This window comes from Cavia porcellus, unplaced genomic scaffold (assembly GCF_034190915.1).
Source record: "Cavia porcellus strain 051 isolate PalLab524CR breed Dunkin Hartley unplaced genomic scaffold, mCavPor4.1 scaffold_33, whole genome shotgun sequence".
In the NCBI taxonomy this organism is placed as follows: domain Eukaryota; kingdom Metazoa; phylum Chordata; class Mammalia; order Rodentia; family Caviidae; genus Cavia; species Cavia porcellus.
The window spans coordinates 21621395-21642595 of NW_026947516.1; the positions used below are offsets into that span (position 1 = coordinate 21621395).

Here is a 21201-nt window from a genome sequence, read left to right on the forward strand (position 1 = left end):
CAAGTTCAGCCAGCAAATAAAATTTGTTCTTTTCTCCCATTAAGGCTAGTAAGATTCAATGTGTCCTAAAATCTTTCTGGGTTCCATTGCAGTGACTGTAATCAGTCCAACAGGCTTTATGCAATCTACTATGTATGACAGAGTCCTATCCTATTAGCCCCTGTAATGGTTGATACATTGTTTCAACTTGAAGTCTGAAGTTTAACCAAGTGACTCAGCAGGGGAACCAGGATCCTCACTTTGTAAGCATCTTAAGCCTGGGTAAGAAGAGGTTGTGGAGATTTTTGTGATTGCTATACCCATCCTGGGGGGCTAGTAGCCTGCTTACAGTATAAGGGAGAACAGGTTTGCTCTCTCCCTTTTGCTCTTGCTACTTTCATCTTCTGATGCCTTGAAATGTTGCCCCTTTTCCATGCCACTGCATTGGATCCAGATGATTATGGACTGAAACCTCCACAAACTGTAAGCTAAATAAACCCTTCTCTCCTTAATTTTGGCTGTCAGGTATTTTGTCCCAGCGCTGAGAGAACAGTAACTAAGAAGCCCATTTGTATGGACAACTTTCCTGTTGCTTTCAAAGACAAACCTAAAATGATTGGGACCAGAAATGGTTCAGATTTTGGATCTTTTTTTTCAGATTTGGGGATGTTTGCACTTACATAATGAGATATTTTAGATTCAAGTCTGAACATGAACCTTATTTGTTTCCTATATATTTTAATAGCTTTGTGCACGAAAGTTTGTATGCTTTGGGCCATCAAAAAAAGCACAGGTGTCACTATCTCAGTCACCCATGTGGATAGTCTATGGTTATTTGGCATCACTATCATTCCTAAGAATTGATACACTACCAATACGTATGCATGCATAAGTACTTAACAGTCAAGTGTTAAAGTTAACTGCCATGTCAGTTTGATTCAAGAACCACCTAGTAGATTAATAAAGCACAGTTGTGGGTGTGTCTGTGGATGACTGACGTAGTGCATAAAACTGAGGGAAGAAGACCCACCCCAGATGTGGGTAGCACCAATCAATAGGTTGGCCTACATGTCAGGCATCCAGACACACCCACAACTACGCTTTGGAAAGCTGAAAAAAACTGCAGATGCCTGTCCAAGTGATGGCAAAGAGCTCTTCCAAATGAGGACACTTCCTCCTTCTTTCCTTTTTTAATTTCTAGTCTGCCACTTATGCTCAACTTGTATTGGGAAAATGTAATTAAAAGACAAGGAGCAAAGGCAGGCCAACTCTAGTTCTAAAATGAAGTCATTTTATGCAGTTTTAATTCCTTGGAACTCTATTGCTTGTATTTTGTTTCCTGTAAGGTGAGATAGGGTATGCCTGCTTTAGTAATTCCTTGGAAGTCTAGAAAGCTAGCAGTTTTAAACATTTCCCCTAACTAAAACAATCCCTAGGTTCCAGTTAGGAGGATTGCATTTCAGCATTTCCCAACTACAGCATGGAAGCACCAACAAGAGGATCTTATTTACTGCAAAGCTTGAAGGGGTGGGGGGGTGGCATGAGTTCTCCATAAACAATACCTGAAGACTTTCAGTTCCCTCTGACTTTTGCAAGGGAGCCTTCAGGCTCTGAGCAGATGGTGACTTCTTTACACACTGAATTGAGTGCCCATTCTCTTGGATCGTGATATGGACTGTAGGTAAAATAAAAGGCACTGAAACACTCCCTTTCTAGCCATTAACATGAACAATCTGTTTCTAGCCATTAACATGAACAATCTGCCCCAGAAGCACAAGAGCCAGTAAAGTAACACTGTAGGTCACCTTATGCCTAGTCCCATGGTCACTGTTAAAGTTATGTCCCCCAAAGCTTAAGATTTCCAAAGCATTTTAAGTCATGGTTTTGCTTAATCTATGTCTCTCATCAACACAGGAGGCCTGTACCAGGTACCTGCTAAGCCTGTTTGGCAGGTTTCTGTAGTGAACAAGAGTTCCACAAAACAGGCCACATTAATGAAGTTACATAAACCCACCCTAATCTGGCCCACTGAAATGACAGTACTGTACTATTTTTCAAATCCCATGCTTTTGTTTCAGGTACAAAGAGAAGTAAATGTAACGATTTATAAAGCCAGGCGCTGGTGCATGGCTTAACAAACCCTTGAAGAAGCACACTCAGATGAACATGTTCTAAAATTAGTTATGGTTGCACAACTTTGTCAATGTACGAATGACTTGTACATCTTACCATGTTATGTTTCTCATATGACAAGATACCTGCTTATTGCATAGTATATCATGTACATAATTTTGCCTGCTTTTCTTTCATATGAGGGCTAATATTATCATTTACAAAGAAAAAGTTTTGGTTTTCTTTTTTGTATCAGGAATCAAACTCACGACCACATGCTTGCAAGGCAGGCAGTTATGCTGCTGAGCTAAATCCCTGGCTTAAATTTTGGCTCTTTACCATCAAAAAAGGGTGAATTTTATGGTATATGGATTCTCTCTCAATAATTTAAAGCACACTCAGAACTAGGACTCCCCGTGGAGATCCTGGCCCTGTACTGATAGAAACAGTAGCACAGTATTTTTGCTGTTCTTAAGGGCAGAAGAGCTTATCAATTTCCCCTTATGGGGACCAAGGCTGGAGTCCTGAAGTCAAAGTTAGCGCTGCCAAATTCTAGCTGAGTGTCCTTGAGGATGCTACCCTGTTATACCTACCTTATGGCATGGCGAAGACTTGGAACCATCCCATGTATGGCAGGAACTCAGAAGCTGAGTCTTGGTGAGCAGAGCCCTACTACTCTCCAACATGTCCTCCGTCCTGAGGCAGAGCACGTCCTTGGGTATCAGGCAGTTTGGAATCCATAGAAGCTTCCCCTAAGCCTTGTATCTAAATTGTGTCTCTGATTTAAATCTCAACAGCCACATCTTGGAGTCTGTGTTATCTTTTAATGTTCTGTGACTTCTGGGACTTTATTCACACTCCACTAGAGGTGATAAACTCAATTGACCCTCAGGAGACACCAAGCCACCTGCTACCTTTTTACACGTACATATGGTGAACATCCAGTGTTGCCACACATTACGTTCTTATGTACCTTGAATATTTCTGGTATCACTGCAAAGTCCATTTCTCAATAAGATTACATGGCTTAAATATTTTACTATTTGCTGGAGAAATCCTGCCTTTTTAAAATCATTTAAGTTTCTTTTTTTTTTAATTTTGAAGGTAGTAGAAATACAACAGAACAAGACAGAACAAAGCCAATTGAGACAATGCGGTGAAATCAGTACAGAACTTCAGAGAAGGTTACTGGGATAACAGTAATAGGTACCATAGTATATCTTGTTATCTTCACAATAGTTGTCTAGCCAATTAGGTATAGCAAAATCAAACCAAGAACAGAACACTATAAAACCAATCGAAAGAGACTATTGAATAGAATAAACTAATTAATCATAATGAAAACAGTGAAAACATTTGCTTTCAAACAGAAGATAGGAGACCCCCATATTTGCTGTATTGTATAGTCATCCTCCCTAGAGATGCTCAGACTTCTGTCTCCAGTTGCTAATGGGAGTGAGGTGGGGTAGGGTGGGTGGTTTGGGATGTTTTGATTCCCTGCCTGCACACTGGTAGGTTCACAGGAGACGCTGACTGGGTCTTCTCCTGGCTCGTGCCAGAGAGTTGCTTACCAAGTGGGCATGCGAATTGCTTCTTTGTGCAGGTGCCTGGGTTCCACAATGGCCATGGCTGTGTCTTGGGGGCCGCTGACTGGTTCTCCTCCTGGCTCATGCAGGAGTAAGGCACTTACCAAGAAGGTGGGCAAATTGCTACTTTGTGCAGCTGCCTGGATTCCACCATGGCCGTGGCCCTTGTTTAAGTTTCTTAGCTTTGTGTTTATTTGCTTATATGAACTGTACAATTCTTTCAAGCTATCAAAAGGATCTCACTCATTAGGACAAAGGTGAGTCCTGCCACTGTTAGCCTTCTTCACATGCATAAGTCTTTGCATTTCCATGTATTCTAACAACCTTCAGTCAAGTTTTAAATGTAATTTGTTATTTCTTGGATTTTCTTTGAATTTTGTTGAGATCTTTTTCCTGTTTGTTGCAAAATATATGGAACTGATTTTCCTTTAATAGTCGCCTCTTCCTTGGAAAATTATTCTCAAGAGTTTTTCAGTTGTTTCTTTCAAGTTTCTTGGCGAGGAAAAGTATCTGTAACAATTTCCCATTTCTAAGAATTCTCATTTCATTTTTCTTCATAATTGTGTTTCCTGAACACCACCAAGAAGTGGGAATGTAGGCCATGCCATGCTGTGCCTCTATGTAGTAGGTATACCTCTTAGAACAAATCAGTGTCTTGTCAACAGCTGAGGTTGGGAAGGTTACCAGATTTACAGCCCAAAGAGACACAGAACTGTGGGTTGGGTTAGACACCTTCATTCTCAGCTGCTCAGCTCTGCCGCACATGGCAGTTGTCAGGTCTCTGGCCCACCCATTGTTGAAGCAGTCCTTGGTCGCTTAAGTCTATAGCCAGTCCTCAAGGCAATCTACACTACCAAAATACACAACAGTGGCCATGTGCCAGTAATGAGCATGGTTATATAAGTTATTTACACCAGCCAGTATTGACTTTGGTGATAGAAGTTATTTGTATTGTGTAATAGAGATGCGCCAATAAAGGGGTTCTACTGACAGAATCCACTGCCTCCTAGATTCCCTTCCCTTCAATCTGAACAGTACCATGTTGCACTTTTGTGTTTCCCTACAATTACTTCTGTATGTTTCACGTCTGCCTTCTAAATTTAGCTTATAAAAGCATTTGGCTAACAAGAAATCTGTATATAATATGGAACATTTTAGAATGTTCACAAATTAGCAAATATTTTTGGGCCTGATAGCCAGCACTCATAATGACATAAGCCATTCCTAATGCCCTGTCAAAGCCCTGTGTATAGAATTAGTTAAGTGTCCTTCTGTGCCCTGACTGTGACAGAAGACTGGGCCCTCAGTTTCAGAAATTGCAGCCCAGAAGTTACCATGAGGGTGTCTAATTCTAGTCATGTCCATCTGGCTCCTGGTCTGGGCTGGTGTCTTTTCCAGGTAGTAGACAAGCCTATGATTTACGTTAAAAAAAAAGCTGGTCTGGGATTCAGTTTCTTTAAAGATTAGGGTCAACATTCCCACTATAATTTTGTTTAAATGCCAATTGCCATGTGAATTACTCTCCTAGATTACACCAAGGTTAAATGTGTCCTACCTAGCAAGACAGTGTTTATATAAAAGTACAGCAACTTAGCTATACTCAGAAATTCATCATGTTCTAGGGACAGGTCATCACTCAAGGTTGCTTCCATAGTTGGCTTCTACCTGGCATTGACAAGAGAGAATTTTTGGTAAGTTTCACAGGGAAAGAACACCTGCATAGGATTTGGGTTTTTTTCCTACCATGGTCCCACACATTTAAAAAACCTGGTTTAGTTCTAGCACAATTCTTCATTGAGCTTACAAAGAAGCAAACAAAAACACTAGCAAGCCATTACTTAGATGAAAATATATTTCACATTAAACAGAATGTACACATCATGCAAACAAGGGATCACCATACGTCACAATGCTATGAGGATACTCTCTCTCTCTCTCTCATACACACACACACCCCAGGCATCGATAGCAAAATAAAGCCATAAAGATGGGCAGGCATTTGTACAGTCAGGCCATGCTGCCACTTTGTGTGCTTATCAGAAAAGGGATTCCCCCCAGTATCCATCAAGATCAATGCCACTGCATTATTAGAGGCATTTATTTTATTCAGTATATACACATACACAAACATACACATTTTTCATAACTAATAAATTCTTAAACTGTAGCCTGCTTTAAAAGCACATAAATCAGATTACTATTGAGACTTGCAAACCTCTCTCAGCATTATGATTCTCTCCAAACCTTTTATTACAAGTCAAAACAAAAGTTTCAAGGAAAAGGCAATTGTAATCTGAAAGTCACATTTTACCACAATAAAAGAAAAATAAAACATAGCATTGTATGGCATAAAATGTGTGTGGTATACATTCTGGTGTCATTTTTCCCCATTCAGATTTTTTAATGTTACAGTCTATTAAAATGACATACTGGTGCCAATTTTGGGCCCTCTTATTTCAGAGCACTATGCTTTTTATCTGTTCCTGGTTTTATTACAGTTGGAAACATAGGAGCAAACAAGGAAAACATCCAAGATCCCAATAGAAAAGCAAGAGCAGACCCAAAACCAACCACCTGCATGAGACACATTCAGTGGCATTCAGTAGGAAAACCACTTGATGGTTTGGAGGGATTACAATGGGAGATTTGAAGAGGTAATAGGAAGGGTCCTTGCCTGAGTTGCCCATGCATGTAAGAATATGTATAAGAGAACAGAAATCACTACATATTGTTTAATTCTTCCTTACTAAATCAAACTGATTAACCCCAAAGGAGTAATATGGGGCAATGTATTTGCAGGTGGCAAAGCTTGAATAAAAAGACTTCCTGATAATATTTTTAAAAGAGAAGGCCCAGGGAGGGAGAAGCTCTTGAATTTCTTCTTCTTTTAAACAAAGGAAGAGATATGCAGCCCAGACTGAGGACATGTTTAACTAGAGTTGAGCAAATGCCTAGAATACTTATAGGAAGAAACATCTAACTGCTTATGGGCTCTGACACCAGGAAAGAGGCCACTGAGTGAACTTCCAAGACAGCATCACTCAGGTTAGAGGGTCACTGTGATAATAGACAAGGACAGGCAGTATTTTAGTGGCAGCTGAAGCTCCTAAATACAACTGTAAAACGAAACTTTGCTAAAGCCCAATAAGGTTAAAGTCTCAAGGTTTCTACCAAGAGAGACCAGTGTTTGACATACTACCCAGGAATAGTTACATTCAAGTCTAATAATTTGGAATCCAGTGGTTAAAGGTGACAGAAGTTTCTTCAGATGGCTGGCAGCTGGTATTTGGCTATCAGCAGCTTCATGGGTGCTCCAAACACCGCCTGTGTCAATTCAAACACAAAACCACATGGAATCAATGGAGAAAAGGATTTTGCACTTGATAATTAAATTTTCCTTGGCCCATACAATGTTTCTCAACAGAAGTACTGCTGCGGTATTTTGCACAGAACCATCCTTTTAGATGAGTTAAATTTTCTTTGTGTGAGACTTTCCTAAAACCTTCACATGTTTTGACCAAAGACTGATCTCTTCTATTTGGAAAGGCTGTCTTAACTCAGAGCACAGCTTTGGGAGACACACATGGAGCAGTGAGGGTATAAGGGGATGGCTGCCTGCTGACTCTCCCTTGCATCCAAACCTACAAATATCTCATGTCTCAAGAATTACTTTCTGAATGTTTTCGTCCACTGTGACAACAAAACCCACCAACGCATTTCTAAATACTCTGTAATGGGGATGGTACCACCTACAGTTGAAAATAATCGGGGGCTGGGGGTTTAGCTCAGCGGCATAAGCGCCTGCCTTGAAAGCAGGCAGTCGTGAGTTCCATCCCCGGTACCGATAAAAAGGAAAAAGACAAAAAAAAAAAAAAAAAAAAAAAAAAGAAAATAATCAGAGAACTAAACTATAAAATATATAAAAATGTGCAAGAAGTATGAATAAAGTCATTGCAACAAAAATTTTGGGGGATATGGATTTTACATTTCTTTTATGGATGTGGGGAATAAATTTAAGGATTCATAAATATTCTCCTAAGTTTTGTGGATTTTCTGGCTGTTATTGGCTAGTAAGGTAAGTGCACTGAAGGGGAATTAATTAAGTCAAGGTAAACTACAACAAAAGAAGCTTTTTAATAAATACAAAGCCATACAACTGTCAAGGAAACAGACTGCTCAGGTGAATTGTTTTAACCCATTTATGCACAGTGTTCCATTTTTGGAACACCTGTAACAATGGAAAACAATAGAAATTTTCTCTTCAAATTCTTGATCCTTGAATTTTTCTAGATAATATATTTTAATTTCATGCAATCATTTTTATTTATTATTTTGTTGTTGTTTTTCGTACCAGAGATTGAACTCACAACCTCACACTTGTCAGGGAGGCACTTATATCACTGAGCTAAATCTCCAGCCCTCATGCAAACATTTTAAAAAATTGTATAACCTTCCACATATATAGGTTAAGTGTGCCAGAAATCAGTTGCTCTTCTGAAGCAGGGATATAGTTTAGAAATAACCTGTCATGCATTTCCTTTCATGTGTCAAAGGACTGCAGGTATTTTCCTGAGAACTGGGAGAAGGGGTCTCTAAACATAGGCAAGAGCCTATGGGCTCAGATGGGAGTAAGTATACAAAACACACTTATCAGATGGGAGTAAGTATACAAAACACACTGACTTCAGCTGTGTGGCTTCCTTGACCTGTTACCTTATTTGAGAAGTAAAAAGTTTGGACGTTTATATTGGAAAGTTTACCTTGATTTAGTAGAATTTTTTATGTGTTTTATATGTTTCTTAGTCTGTTAGTGTGGCTGTTAATCTGTGTTTATGATAACTAACTTGATTTAAATAAATCTGATGCTGGCAAAAAGATGGGATTAAATCATTTTAGGCATTGAACTTCTTTCTAGTACTTGAAGTGGAGCACCATAGAAATCTAGTGACGGAGAATGCTGAAAATATAAAAATGTTTTTGAGTCTAAAGTGACAGGAACTATAGAAATTATTGGTATGGGTTGTTGCTTTCTTGGTTGGTCCCCCAAGTCCCAGCAAGGCTGATTCTCGGGAGACGCTGATTTGTTCTCTCCGTGGTGCCCGTGGCTCACTTGTGATGCTTACCAGGAAAAATGGCTCATTGCTTTCTTGGTCAGTCCCCTAAGTGGCTTGAATGAGCCACGAGTGTGCCAGGGAGAGAACAAGTCAGCCTCTCCCAAGAATCAGCCATGCTGGAACTTGGAGGACCAACCAAGAAAGCAATGAGCTAACCTTTCTGATAAGTGACACAAGCCACAGGCATGCCAGGGAAGACAGTAAGTCAGCGTCTCCTGTGAGCCTACTGGCTTGCAGGCTGAGAATCAAATGTCCCCTGGGCAGTCAACCCTCCCCCCCCCGAAACTGGATGGTTTCGAGGTCAGCCAGAGTTGATAGCAACTAAGGTATATAAGTCAACTAAATGCTTGTACTGTTGGGTTGATTTTGCTGACCTGGGGCCAGAGATCTGAGCATCTCTTGGGAGGATGACCATATGCAATATAGCAAATATGAGGGATTTCCTTCTAGCTTGTCTTTGAAGGCCAATACTGTTTTCACTGTTTTGCTTTGTTCAGATTAATTGTTTTGCTCTATTCAATATTGTTTTGATTGGTTTTATAGTGTTCTGTTTTTGGTTTGATTTTGCTATACCTGACTGAATGGACAACTATTGTGAAGATAACAAGATATACTATGATACGTATTATTATCCCGGTATCCTGCTCTCAAGTTCTGTACCAATTTCACTGCATTGTCTTAATTGGCTTTGTTCTGTATTGTCTTGCTGTATTTTACTATCTTTAAAATTAAAAAAAGAAATTATTGTTATAAAAAGATTTGGTGATAGATCCTAGCTGTGTTTTTACTATTAAAAAACAAGTCCCAAAGTGAAGTAAATGAAATATAAAATGTGTGTATCCAAGTGCACATAACTAGAGTGTATATAACCCATATTCTTAAATGAGAGGGTTTAGCATGTGCGGGGAGAGAGACAGGGAGGCAGAAATAGGCAAGAGGGGACACAAAGAGGGAGTAATTTTACTATTGCTGCTTTGCAGCGCTATGAGAATACTATTCTTATCCTTGGAAAAGGTGCTAATTGAGATGGGCTGGTGGTTGATTTTTAGCCAGTGCTTCCCAGTTTTCAGACTCATACTCCCAAACAGCAGAGGCAAGGTGGGCAGGACATAGCACTGAAGAATGCATATGAAAGGAGTACTAGAAATCTCTCTCAGTTCTTGTGTGTGCTGCAATATACAACATATTTGTATTTGCCTTCTTTCAGATAAAATTGGCTATCTTGGGGCTGAGTGATATTCATCCTATGTTCATATATCCTAGTTGGAGAGTTACAAATTTAGAGTATCATTGAAAGACTATACCTTTTATTAAAGGGATGCTGTATTTGTCAACAGAAAGTGTTTAGAGTAGTTTCTTGGCCAGGACTGTTAAATCCTTCAATGAGGTTTTTGTTACAGTCATCCAGGCTGAGATTTTCACTGGATCTCTTGGGGAACGTTGGAGGACCAGTGAAGTCTAAGAGATCTTGAAGTGCTCGGGCATTACCAGTTCCATTTTGGTCCAAAGACACTCCAGGAATCATTTCACTCACTGGTGAAAATTCTGGGATGGAGATCAGCTCTTCTTTGGAAACAGGACTAGAAGAAATGAAGACAGAAAAAGACAGGAGAGGGACAGATGAGAGAAGAAATCACAATATGTTAACGTGCTTCATTCTATTTATAATATTTTGTTACCTTACTTTGCTAGAGATGATGGATTTAGAGACAGAGTTTGTATGTGACACACAATAAAAAATACAAAGTTCAAATCTAAGAAGTGGTAGACATGGGTCTCTAAGGAAGTAGACTAGACAAGGCTATAAATGCTAAGCTTACATTGCCTGTGGGTGAAAGGAAAAAACCTGCAGGTATAAGCATTTTACTCCTGAGAAGCAAGGTCCTTCTAGAACTTTCAAAATGGGACATTCAAACAGACAGAAAAGCTACAAGTTCAAAGCCAAATGAAGAAAGGCCCTAGTTAACACTAGAGCCTCTGGTACTGCCTTTCCAGCAGTGCTATCCTGGCTGAGCTGCTTTTCCTGCCTCTGGCCTCAGTCTCCTCCACTGTAAAGTGGGAAAAACAGTCATTTCTCCCTCCCAGGGCTCCCATGAGTGTGAACATGACTATGCTGGGAAGTTCATGCCGAGCTACCTGAGTGCTCACTTAAGCCTGGGGACCAGGGTGGGCATCACTAACAAGGACCCTATCCATTTAATTACCTTTAGAGCCAATCTCACCCACTGTCTCCTCTCTAAAGCTACACTTCCAAACCACCCTGACTTATCCAGCTTTGACTAGTGAAGCCTCATTGTTCCTTCATTCTCTCTCTAGAGATGGAAGGAGTTTTACTGCTGCTTGCTATACACCAGGCGAATCCAGGCCAAGCAGAGTGAGTAGGTGGCTGGGAAACAAGGGCCTATTCCCAGGAGTCTCTTAATAACCAGAATAAGGCCAGTTTCTCTTTAAGATCATGGAGAAGAATCTAGAAAAACCAGTTAAACTAAGGCAGTCAGATGGTTCACCTCCCTTACAACTGAATCCAGTTCAAGGGGAGTAGCTAACCTAACACCATTTGTGGTGTTTGAAGCCTTGGAAAAATGCCTCATTAAGCAGCAACACCCAGTCCCATCTTTATTTTTCCCCACCTCCATTCCCAGGTTTAACATACTCCTGTCAGCTTGAACCATTGATAGAACTTGCAGACTGTCCCATTAGGTGGCTTGTACCACTAGTGTTACAAACAGGTCTAATCGCTTTTATCAGTCTTTTTACTAATAAATAAAGTCATCTGATGGGACAGTCATGAGCAGTTCATGCCACTCAGCAATGAAACATATGAATTGCAGCCTCATTGTGAACATGTTAAACAAATCTTCAGAGCATGGGAAAAAGAAATGTCACCCTAAGCTTGGGTACAGTCCCCACAAGTCACACCTCTCTCTAAGGGAGAACTTAGTGTGCAAAGCCCTTTCTTGAACTTTGGAGAGCTATACCATGTCTTGTCATTCTCCTCCCTCCACCCAAAGAGCAAAAAAGAGTAAGCATGGCTTGCACAATTTGGGGATGGAAGTATGTTGCATTAACCCTAAAAACTGTCTCAGTTACTTGAGGGGCCTACACAGGAGGACTACAAGTTCTAGGCCAGCCTGGGCAACTTAGTGAGACTCCCTATCTAAATAAAGAAGGCTAGAGATGTAATGCAGTTCAGTGGTACAGCACTTGCCTAGCATGCATGAGGCACTGGATTTAATCGCCAGTATGGGAGAAAAATTTATTTCAGTTGTTTTTCTGCTGGGGGCAGAATGGACCAGGTAGGGAAAGCCTGTCATGATGGTGGTGTTGGGGAGGAAAGACTAAGCAAGTTTCTGAGGGGTCCTGTTACTGATGATATTGCTGCACACATCTGGCTCAAGTCTAGTAAGGATGAATGGGACATTTACAATCAGTGTGTCAAGAACTCTACCTCCACCCTTTCCCCCAGACTACGCTGAGAACTCCCAGCCAAGGAAGGAAAGGTAAGCCTTCAGGCTGTTGCTCTACTAGTGCTGTTATAAAATACCATCACACTCTACTGACTCTGAAAACCACCCTATATCCCAACTGCTCTGCCCAAGGCTGTCTACTTCAACACCTCTACCTTAATTTCATGCCAATTAGTTCTTCTTTTTTTTGAGATTAAATTTCCAGATGATGTCATCTACAAACATGAAACCAATTTAAGAATTCTTTAGATTTTTAGGATCCAAAAGCAAATTCATTCCTTTATTAAGTCTCCAGTAACAAGTTTACTTAAATATGAAACTCCACAAAGGGACCCTGTTGGTGGCCTGGCCAGATCCTCTTTATCTATAGGTATACCCATCTCCAGCAGCAGAGAGTGGGCTGCTGAAGACTCAAAAGTTGCCACACTCTTTCTGGACAAATTCCTTTGGCTGATGAGAGCCAAGTCCTGCATTTTCCACCCTATAGAGTCCACAGGGAATGAGTTAGAGTGGTACAGAAGCCACCTACCTCATCTCAATCACGCAACTCTCGAGTGGAAATTCAGCTTCGAGAGCTCCTGTGGGATTGTCTGAGAACACACTGGTGCTTAGTGCCTTCCCTCCCTGCCCTTTCACTTAACGGACTCTTGAGAGTCTTTCCCTAATAACTCGCATGCCCAGAAATCTTGACCTAGGTTCTGCTTCCAGGGAACTTTACCCCTTCCTAGACTTTGGAGTTGTTCCACTGATGGCTTTCCTATAAGGTGACTATGCCTGCTTCAGGTGATTTGGTTGTGTAAGAGCTGAAGAAATTAACTAAAAGATGGTGACACTTTGGAGAAGGGATGCAGTTTAAATGCAAAAGAAAGTGACATACCTCACATCCATAGACTGAACTTCTTCAGTTGAATCATCCAGACTGTTTGATTTTCCATCAGTGGCACCCAGATGAACAAGTCCCCCAACTGGTTTAAGCCCATTAGAGAAAACATCTCGGGGAAAAGCTTCAGGAGCAGTGTGCCCCATGCCATTAATTTCCTGACATGTGTTCAATCTGTTGAGCTCTGGTTAAGAACACAAAATCCTTGTGTGAATCATAAAATATCCAGTAACAATGAAATAACAGGAAATACATAACAAAGCAATTAATTTAATCCTCTGCTTCACCAATAATGCAACCTTTTTCTTGCAAAAAGAATCACCACTAACCCCAAGTAATCACCTAGGGAAGGGAAGAAAAAGCACATTAAAATTGTCTTTGGGGCCTCAGGAGAAGAGCCAAGCCAGGTATTAGTAACACCTGTCCAATAGTTAAGCTTTCTGAAAAGCATCAAGGGCCAGCAGACAGCATGCTTCCCATGCCAGGATCAGCAGAGGAAGCTGATGGTTTTCTACAGATGCCCCAGGAAGGGAAACTGCTGGCAGTCATATTCTTGGGACTGCATGCTTTACCCCTGCAAGAAAGTTTCTGAGCTGTCACTGCTGAAAGAGACAGCCTAAGCACACTTACCTATTTTGTTGGGGACAATGGGTTTTATCTTATTTTCCACACATAAAACAGGCTGAATCTCTACTTTAGGGTCTTCTTTCTGAAAATAAGAGGGTGAATGATAAAGAAAGAAGGTTAACACTGCATAGTAAAACAAGTACTTTTTTTTAAAGCAAGAGAAGATATTTGGAGCCCTGCTGGGCCATGTGCCTGGTTCACAGTAAGTCTCTGAGTTTTTAGCTGTTTCATATTATTAATATGTCATCATTCTCTTTTGTATTCATGGACTACTATGCCTCTCCTTGCAAGTCCATTTCACTTCTCTGAGGAAATCTTTTACTTGCTCCATCTCTGAAGCTCCTCTTTTTTTCCCCTAGAACCTTGTATCTTCTTTAACCTAGCCAAGAATAGAGCAGGAAGTATCCATTTTTCCTAATTCTCTTTAAGACCTGCAACTACACTGAATGTATTCTGCTGTTCTTTTCCATTCAACATATAATGGTCATCTGAAGTCTGTACCTTCACTTCTGGACACACATCACTCTTCCTTGTTCTCTTCATGATTTCATCTATTCTCTGGAAACAAACAAAAAGTAAGAGGATTTTAAGACCAAAAACAAAAAAAAAGTAGTAGGTTCTACATGCAATTTCACATTTTTTCAGAAAACTTGTAAAAGTCAAATGTCAGGAGAGGACAATGAGTATAGAAAAGTTTTCCACTGTTTTTGTAGATGTGTACCTCTGGCCTATGAACAATGTCAAATGAAGTACATCATTGTATATCTAGAATCAATAATCAATTTATATCCCACCTTTTTCCTTCCTCTTCTTAGGTTTCCTATAAGTCAACAAGTTACCACCCAGAATTCAAGAGTATTGCCCTTGATACTCTGAGCTGAAGCTCAGGAGGGAAGACCACAGGCTGGTCTCCTGGCTCCCAGGCCTACAGGAACACAAAGCCAAGGCTGAGCCCAGTGGTGGTGAACCCAGGGCACACATGCAATAGCAGGCTGTTTGTATTGTTGAACACTCTAAAAGGTTTGCCATTCCTAGGGCATCAAAAAAAATATTTTTATAATCAGTTTTATTAAACCCAACTTTATAAGCGCATTAAGAGTAAAGGGACTAAATGCTCCAATTAAAAGATAAAAATAAGGGCCGGGAATTTAGCTCAATGGTGTAAGCTCCTGCCTGGCAAGAGTGAGGTCATGAATTCAATCTCCAGTACCAAAACAAACAAAAAATATAAAAAGATAAAAACAGTTATACTGGATTATAATAGTAAGTCCTGACTATATGCTATTTACAACAGACTCCCTTGTAAGGGGACATACATAGGTGCAAGTAAAAAGGCACAAAAATATTTACCATGAAGATACCAATCATAAAAAAGCTGCCAAAGCAGATTTCAAAAGAAATATTATTAGACTTAAGAAGGAGATTTTATTGTAAAAGGGTCAATTCAGCAGGACAATTTAACAATCTAATGTATACATTCAATTAAAAGCAGGGCTTCAAATATATAAAATAAAAACTGACAGACATGATAGGAAAAATGGACAAATTCATAACCACAGATGAAGCTCTATACCACTCCTTTCTCAGTAACTGACAGAACAAGATGACAAGAAACAAAAATACAGAAGATATGAATAGCACTATCAATGAAACTAACCTAATTGACAAGTCTAAGAGCACTCTACCCAATCAGAACACAGCTGGATTTACCTCCTGTTCCTGCTCCACCCTCATCCTAAGTCCTCCTGATCTCTCTGCCTTTACCTTTTTCCTCTCCAGTCGCTCCTGCTCAATCTGCAGCATGATCTGTTCTCTTTCTAGACGCATCTGTTTAGCTGCCTCCTGGGCCTTTGCTTCTGCTGCTTCTTTCTGGAAAAACAAACAAACAGGTAAACCAAGGTACAGGCTTTATGAAGCTAAGAAAACACTATAGTAATTCTCTTAGCTTTGTATAAGTTTCATCTCCTCATCATCTAGCCCAAAGTGGATGCCTCTCCCATATGCAATGTGGATTGATACAACCCGCTTTATGACATGGTAGATGTGGTTAGGCTTTATCCATATACCTCAGCTCATCATGGAAATCATCTGCAGTTTTCTTATATGGTCAAAGTCTCGGTGAGCCGAAAGTTTCTACAAGTTAATTCCCCCAGAAGCAACTTCGCACTAACAGGGTGGTACTGGCAGGTAAACTGTTCAGATTCCTTATTCCTCAGAAGGACAATTTTGAAGCATGCATTTGAAGGCTCCCAGGGGATCCCAACTGGAATGGTATTATGTTCCAGTTGCCCACAGTAACCCCTCATTAATTTGCCTCACTCTCTCATCCTTCCCTACCAGTTTCATGGAATCCCTTCTTAAATAAACTACTGGTCCCCAAATTCTTACCTTCGGTCTATTTTTGGGGAAACCAAAACTCACAGATAGCAAATTTGTACCAAGCAACTTATATTTGATGACTAGTCCAGACAGTTTGAGAACACATTCTAAGTACCACAAATCATTCAAATTTAATGAATTTCACCTAATATTAACTAAGGTCTTGAAAAACAAAATAAGGAAGTCCAACTGAAGATTCAGACTGAACCTGCTTTTCAATCACAGCTTTTTCTTGCTTCTCTTTCAGTAACAGCTCCTCTGCAGCCTTCTGCTTAGCCTCCTCTCCCACCTTTCTTTTTTCTTCCTCTTCTTGGAGTTTCTTTTCTTCTTCTTGCTTACGTGCTTCTTCTAGGTGCTGCTTTTCCTCCTCTGCTTTTCTTTTCAGTTCCTCTTTCTCCCACCTTTTGAGAACATAAGCGTTGTCAGAAGAAGACTGCTCAAAAGGCAAACTACCAAAGAACCATGAATAGTGGAAAATGCTTGGCAAGTTAACAAATGCATGCATCTGAATTTGTAACCATGTAATAAAATGACCAATCCTTCCTAGAAGTCCAACCCAGTCTGTATGTTTACCAAAAATATTAACCAGACTTGGCTTAAAAGTCTAGAGGACAAAGACCAACAAGATATTGATCTGTGATACCTATTGTAATGGTTCTATCACTCTATAAGTGACAGTGATGATATAGGAAGCCAGTCTCCATCATTCATATTTAATAATAACTCTTTTAACTAAGCACAAATATTAAAAACCATAAATCTAGAAAAACTAGGAAATGTTGCAGTGGCCGTAAATGTGCCACTCAGCAATTAAACAGCACTGGCCACACTCTCAATGATTTTACTTTGAGTTCTAATTCTGAAGCAGCCAATGGGAGAAAATGTTCAACAGAAATTCAAAGCAACTATATTCCATTTATTTTGGCAATCTTTAAAAGTCTATTTTAAGGGGAATGGAAAACAGAGAATCAAGTGGTGCCACGTACAGGTAAAAATTCCCTATGATGAATGTGATCATTATGCATACCTAAAATATACCAATAAACATAATTAATTTTTTAAAAACTCTATTTTACCTTTTAGTCTTTGCCATATAAAATTAAGTGACAGTTAGATATTTTTATCCACAGATGAATGATATAATGATAAAGAGTTCTAAGCAGTGGGGGAAAATTCTGTAAAGTCTAAAAGCTTGTTTTTAGTTCTAATGCTTTTCCTGCTTACAAGTGTGTCACATCTCTTGGGTAGTCATGAGCAATGTAAACTATGCGCAAGACCCACACTGCATTCTGACTGTGCCACTTGGAAAGTCACTCAACATTTCTGATGTCTATTTTAAAAATGGGTACAGCTACAGTACTGCTCCATGGCATTATTAAGAGAACTGAGATAAGAGATGGGTATGCCTGGCCCTGGAACATTATCAATGTTAAAATGTTAGTTTTATAATTTAAAATGAATTCCCTCTCCAACCCCAACGTCCATTTAAGTGCATCTACAAATTTGTATCTTTTTCAGAAATTACCTTCATTTGGAAGCATGTGTCACTGACTTACTGAGGTGCTGCTATGTTGTTATAAAAAGATCAAGACAGACAGTCCTTCCATCCTAATGGTCAGCTTCAGGAATCATGCAAATAGCCTATGTCTCACCAAAAAAACATTTTAACAGGTGAAGAAATACGTAAAGGCATTAGCCCAAGACTTAACAGGGTATAATAACATACTCTATGCCAGAGGTTGAAGTGCCTGGAAGCATTGTAGAGAAACTAAAATTTAAACAGATATTCTATAGAAGAGCATTTTGGGGCCTAATTAGAAAGAAATTCCCATTCTTTTGGACTTTATAATGAAACACTAGGTACTATTTCTAATATAGGATTATAAAAAATGAATGTGTTAATAACAAGATTTACCCAGATTAAATCAGAGCATTAATTCATTTTTTATCTCCTTTTTTAAAAAGCCAATAGTAATCAATCCAGAGAAAAATCACAAAGGATACATAATATGCAAATTAACATACAAGATACTATCTTCACCTTCAGTACCTGAAAACCCACTGCTTCTTTCATTTTACCACCAGGACTTTGAAGAGTCTGGATATACACATGCAGTAATACCCTATGGCCTCTAAATCTCCAGAAGCCTCATTATCATCCAAAACAAATTCTTCCCTGTAAGTTCATCAGCCCCTGCTTGTCCTTTTCATGGTGCTTCCATGGAAATTCTGTCTTCTACAGACAAAATTCTCCTTTAACCATACTATGCTCTCCCCAAACTGGATGAAAATTGGCAACACACACACACACACATACAGTTTCCCCCTGTGTGAATCCAAGTCCTTCATAAACCTTTCCAAATATGAGCATTCTTTTCTCTCTCTGCTTAAGGAATCAGTGAGATCATTATTTCATCTTTTTTTGCTACTGCCCTCTGCTGTGGACCATCCTCAGCCCACTACCTTTGTCATCATTATTAAGTTTCCTCCAGTTGTTACCCTCCTAGTCCCCTTTTCCTTTTGTAACTGAGTAAGTAGAAAGCAAACAATTGTGCATTGTTACCATATGGCATTTAGCTGATACAGCCTTTGTCACTGTGGCTGGCCACTAGTGAGTATTTGTATAATGGTCCATCTCTCAACCTCTAGCACCTCACCTCCTCTTCTGTTCTACCCTGTCGTATCTTACATCACTGAAACGTGCTCAGCTTTTAATTATTTAATCTTACAGATGACTAAGTGGGCTTCACTGTTCCTATGTGCTTAAAAGTTTTCATTTTAAAGAAAAGCTTAACTTCCTTTGTTAACCCTCTCTGATTTGATCCACCCTTCTCCCTTCTTCGCTGATGATATGCCCTGATAAGCACTGTATAGTCAACTTGCATCTACTTCCCTTTTCTCACAGTGTCCCAACCCAGGCATCTGATCTTCTCCTGAGCATTTCTGTGATAGTATGGAGGTCACTCTGTTGCCCAACACCAGGCCCATATGGCCTCCAGGACCTCTCATGACCTTCCTGGACCACCCAGCACTGCTTGGAGAAAAGCACAGTCAAGGGTGTGACTGACTCAGCAGACACATTTGGATCTCCTATGTACAGTCCAAATTGCTACCTTTTCTCTATCTTCATCTTCCTTCTTAGTTGATGACATTATCAGCCATTCTCTTGAGGATTAACTGGTTTTACTGTATAATTAAAAAACACTCCAAAAGGACAGGTAGGCATGGATGTGAATGGATAGTAAATTCATTTAATAAATCTGGAACAGATTCTGCACTTTATAAATGGGATGCATGTTTCATAAACAGATGACTGACTGATGAATTACAAGCTGTTTTATCTCACATAGCCTTCTGCACATACACCGTACCTTAACTTAAATGAGTGATTCACAACACTTCTACTTTCGTTATACAAGAGTATAATATTTCAACAATTGTAATAATTATTAATAACGTGTAGTCAAGTATCTACCCCTACATTTATATTAGTACCTGATATTCTTAGTAATTTCACATGAAATACAATTGTTTTTAATATTTGTTCAAATATAAAATGACATTTCTACAGATATGGTTCAATTGGGGGTGAGTTCCAGAAGTTGAACTCAGGACCTCATGCTTGCCATGCAGGTGAATTAAAAAAATTATATAATCCTGCCATTCTTTAACTTTTAAACATCAGTTCAAGGTTTCAGGTCTGCCCAGGACATGCCCAGTGACCTCCCAAACAGCTGGCTGGGGTAAGTCCGTGCGCCATGCCGAGCCCTGGGGAGACTTTAAGATCATCTCTTTCAGAGCTCAAGGACCAGCCCAGAACTCAGACACACTGGGCTGTGCTTGGCAGGTTTTAGGCCTGCCCGGCACATGTCCAGTGACCTTCTCTCAAACAGGAAACTCAGTGGCCATGAAGGTAAATTTGCGCGGCCCTGAGACCCAGGAGACTTTAAGATCATCTTTTCCAGAGCTCAAGGACCCATCTAGAGCCCAGGCACACTAGACTAGACTTGGGAGGTTTTGTGGACCAACTAGGTTACGCCCAGTGACCTTCAATTACAGGATTTGAGAGTAGGTGAAGTGAGTCCCAGGGCATTGGTCTTCGCCCAGGGAGAGCTTCAACCCATCATCCACAGTGGTTAGGTGCCTGCCCAGCTACTCAAAACACTGAAGGTGGCACGGAAGGGCCTGAGGGCCTAACTGGACCAGGCTCAGCAACTTTCATTCAGTCCCAGGAGCCTAGGGCATGGGAGATGATTTTCAACACATCCATGGGAAGCCTTGGAACAACACTTGAAGCATAGAAATATAGGAAAATCACAAAGCGAAAGACCAAAATGCAATCTCAAACCTCCAGCCCATCACAAGAAACCTTAGGAGCTATGTACATAGAAGAAAATATATGCCATACACCTGAAATATCTGAAACAATAGCAACTGAAATACAGAAGCAACTCTGGGAAGCTTTAAAGGAATTCAAACTAGAACTAATCTCCCAGGTAAAAGAAGAAATGATAAAAGTAATGAAAGAGATGCTGAACATATCTAAAGAAGACACAGTTAAAAAATTGGAGGAACTAAACAAAAAGGTAGAATCCCTGAATGAACAATATAAGAAACAAACAGAACATAAAGCATATGCAAAGAGACACACAGGAAATCAAAAATTCCATTGAAAGTTGTAAAAACCGCCTCAATGAAAGTGAAGATAGAATTTCAGACCTCAAAGACAGGACTGTAGCCAGTGAACAGGAAAGGCAAGATATTTTAAAAATAACAAGGAATCAGGAAATAACAATTCAACAACTGCAAGATGATGCAAAGAAAAACAACATATGATTGATAGGGATTAATGAAAAAGAAGAGGACAACATAAAAGATGTCAAGAGGATATTTAGAGAAGTAATAGCTGAAAATTTCCCAAAAATGAGAACAGAAACTGACATCAGGGATCAGTGAAGCATACAGAACTCCAAATAGTCATAACCAAAATAAAACTACACCCAGACACATAATATTCACCATCCCAGAAATCCAAATACGAATAAAATATTAAAAGC

The 21201-nt window shown here is 39.8% G+C and overlaps 1 protein-coding gene across 10 annotated transcripts in view; it reads right to left on the bottom strand.

Annotated features, from left to right (window-relative positions):
* Window positions 1–5757: 5757 nt before the first annotated feature.
* Map7d2 (MAP7 domain containing 2) overlaps window positions 5758–21201 on the bottom strand; it is a 135879-nt gene continuing 120435 nt past the window's right edge. For all 10 annotated transcript variants that reach the window (XM_063243093.1, XM_063243092.1, XM_063243089.1 and 7 more), the window contains 7 exons: window positions 16353–16545; window positions 15530–15634; window positions 14267–14323; window positions 13769–13847; window positions 13136–13322; window positions 10096–10371; window positions 5758–7001 (listed from right to left, as the gene is read on the bottom strand). In XM_063243093.1, coding sequence (XP_063099163.1) covers window positions 10122–10371; window positions 13136–13322; window positions 13769–13847; window positions 14267–14323; window positions 15530–15634; window positions 16353–16545 — 871 coding nt within the window. In that variant the 3' untranslated portion in view covers window positions 5758–7001; window positions 10096–10121. The remainder of the gene's footprint in view (window positions 7002–10095; window positions 10372–13135; window positions 13323–13768; window positions 13848–14266; window positions 14324–15529; window positions 15635–16352; window positions 16546–21201) is intronic.